At 37.1% G+C, this 1,298-nt stretch overlaps 1 protein-coding gene across 1 annotated transcript; it reads left to right on the top strand.

Moving 5' to 3' along the window:
• The first annotated feature begins 216 nt into the window (after window positions 1-216).
• On the top strand, window positions 217-1,091 carry LOC116116904 (ankyrin repeat-containing protein BDA1-like). Its single transcript, XM_031402940.1, has 3 exons — window positions 217-435; window positions 526-646; window positions 736-1,091. The coding sequence occupies exons 1-3, from the start codon at window positions 217-219 to the stop codon at window positions 1,089-1,091; spliced, it is 696 nt and encodes a 231-aa protein (XP_031258800.1).
• Window positions 1,092-1,298: the final 207 nt, after the last annotated feature.

The raw sequence follows: 1,298 nt of genomic DNA, 5'->3' as shown, positions 1-1,298 counted from the left end.
ATTCTTGCCGTCTCCTTCATTTTCAACTTCTCATTTTTACTCTGAAATTTTCTTCCCTGAACTAACAATAGTACTTGAGGAATGTAGAAAGTTGACCATAAAGTAGAGTCAATCAAGTGTTGCAGGATTACAGCTCATTAACGGATTGATAGCAATAGTATATATATGTAATAACTTCTTCAACATTACTTCACGCAAGACAGTCAAGAAAAGGAAATGGATTCAAGGCTTTATGAGGCAATTGCCAACAATGATAGAGGTGCCTTCGACAATTTAGTTCAAGACAATGAAGGAATTCTGGAACAGACAACTGATTATCACTTGAGCACCGTGTTGCACCTTGCCTCGAGGTTCAGGCACTTCAAATTGGTGAAGGACATCATTGAGTTGCATCCTGAAATTGTTGAAACTGTGAACAAGAAGCTTGTCGACAAGGTAGAGCAGATGCATTAATGCCGCTCTTGGAGACTAAGCCGTGGATAGCTACTAAGCTTAACTATGAAAATGAAAGTGCATTTTTCATAGCTTGCAGACGGGCATCTTGATGTGGTGAAGCTCATGATGAATCAGTCTTGGCTGATGGACTTTGAAGAAGATGGGATTGATCTAAATGCTCTACATGTTGCCGCAGCAATGGGGCACACAGGTAATAACTGTATTCATTTTTACTCTGGAACAAAAGTTGGAGCTGATCAACTTGTTTTTCTGAACTCATTTAAGTGCATTATGTTGCAGACATTGTTCAGAATATATTGGAGGTGCGGCCAAATTTTGCTCGAAAGAGCAACAAGAATGGATATTCTCCGTTGCACTGTGCTTGTAGCAGAGGATACTTGGAGATAACAAGATTGTTTTTGAGGCTTGACCAAGGCCTTGCTCTGCAATACAATGACAAAGGTTATACCCCATTGCACTTGGCAGCCATACATGGCAAAGTTCCAATAATCCTTGAAGAATTCATGTTAAGTTCTCCCACTTCCTTCCAGTACCTGACAAAAGAGGGAGAAACAGTGTGTCATCTTGCTGTAAAATTCAACCAATATGATGCACTTTTATGTCTGGCAAATTTCTTCAATAATTTTGCATTCTAATTGATTTTAATTGATAACATGATGTCTTTATTTTGAAATGATTTCAGTTAGCCATGTACATTGTGAATACAACAAAAGAGATTATAAACTGCTGCAATAATAAAGGACATACGGTANAAAAAAAAAAACAAAAAAAAACAATTACAACCAAATTTCTAACGTAAAATCCTAAAAGAATAAATAAATCGTCTTTTAGTGGATTCTTCA

This window comes from Pistacia vera, unplaced genomic scaffold (genome assembly GCF_008641045.1).
Source record: "Pistacia vera cultivar Batoury unplaced genomic scaffold, PisVer_v2 Contig788, whole genome shotgun sequence".
Taxonomy (NCBI): Eukaryota; Viridiplantae; Streptophyta; class Magnoliopsida; order Sapindales; family Anacardiaceae; genus Pistacia; species Pistacia vera.
The sequence above is the reverse complement of the archived record's forward strand: the minus strand, read 5'-3'. Positions and strand labels throughout refer to the sequence as shown.

What these genes read in the sequence shown, in the direction of transcription:
- LOC116116904 (XM_031402940.1), top strand. Translation starts at nt 217, where the DNA reads ATGGATTCAAGGCTTTATGAGGCAATTGCCAACAATGATAGAGGTGCC. An exon ending in ACAAGAAGCTTGTCGACAAG is followed by an intron (nt 436 to 525) that starts GTAGAGCAGATG and finishes CATTTTTCATAG; the next exon opens with CTTGCAGACGGGCATCTTGA. An exon ending in CGCAGCAATGGGGCACACAG is followed by an intron (nt 647 to 735) that starts GTAATAACTGTA and finishes ATTATGTTGCAG; the next exon opens with ACATTGTTCAGAATATATTG.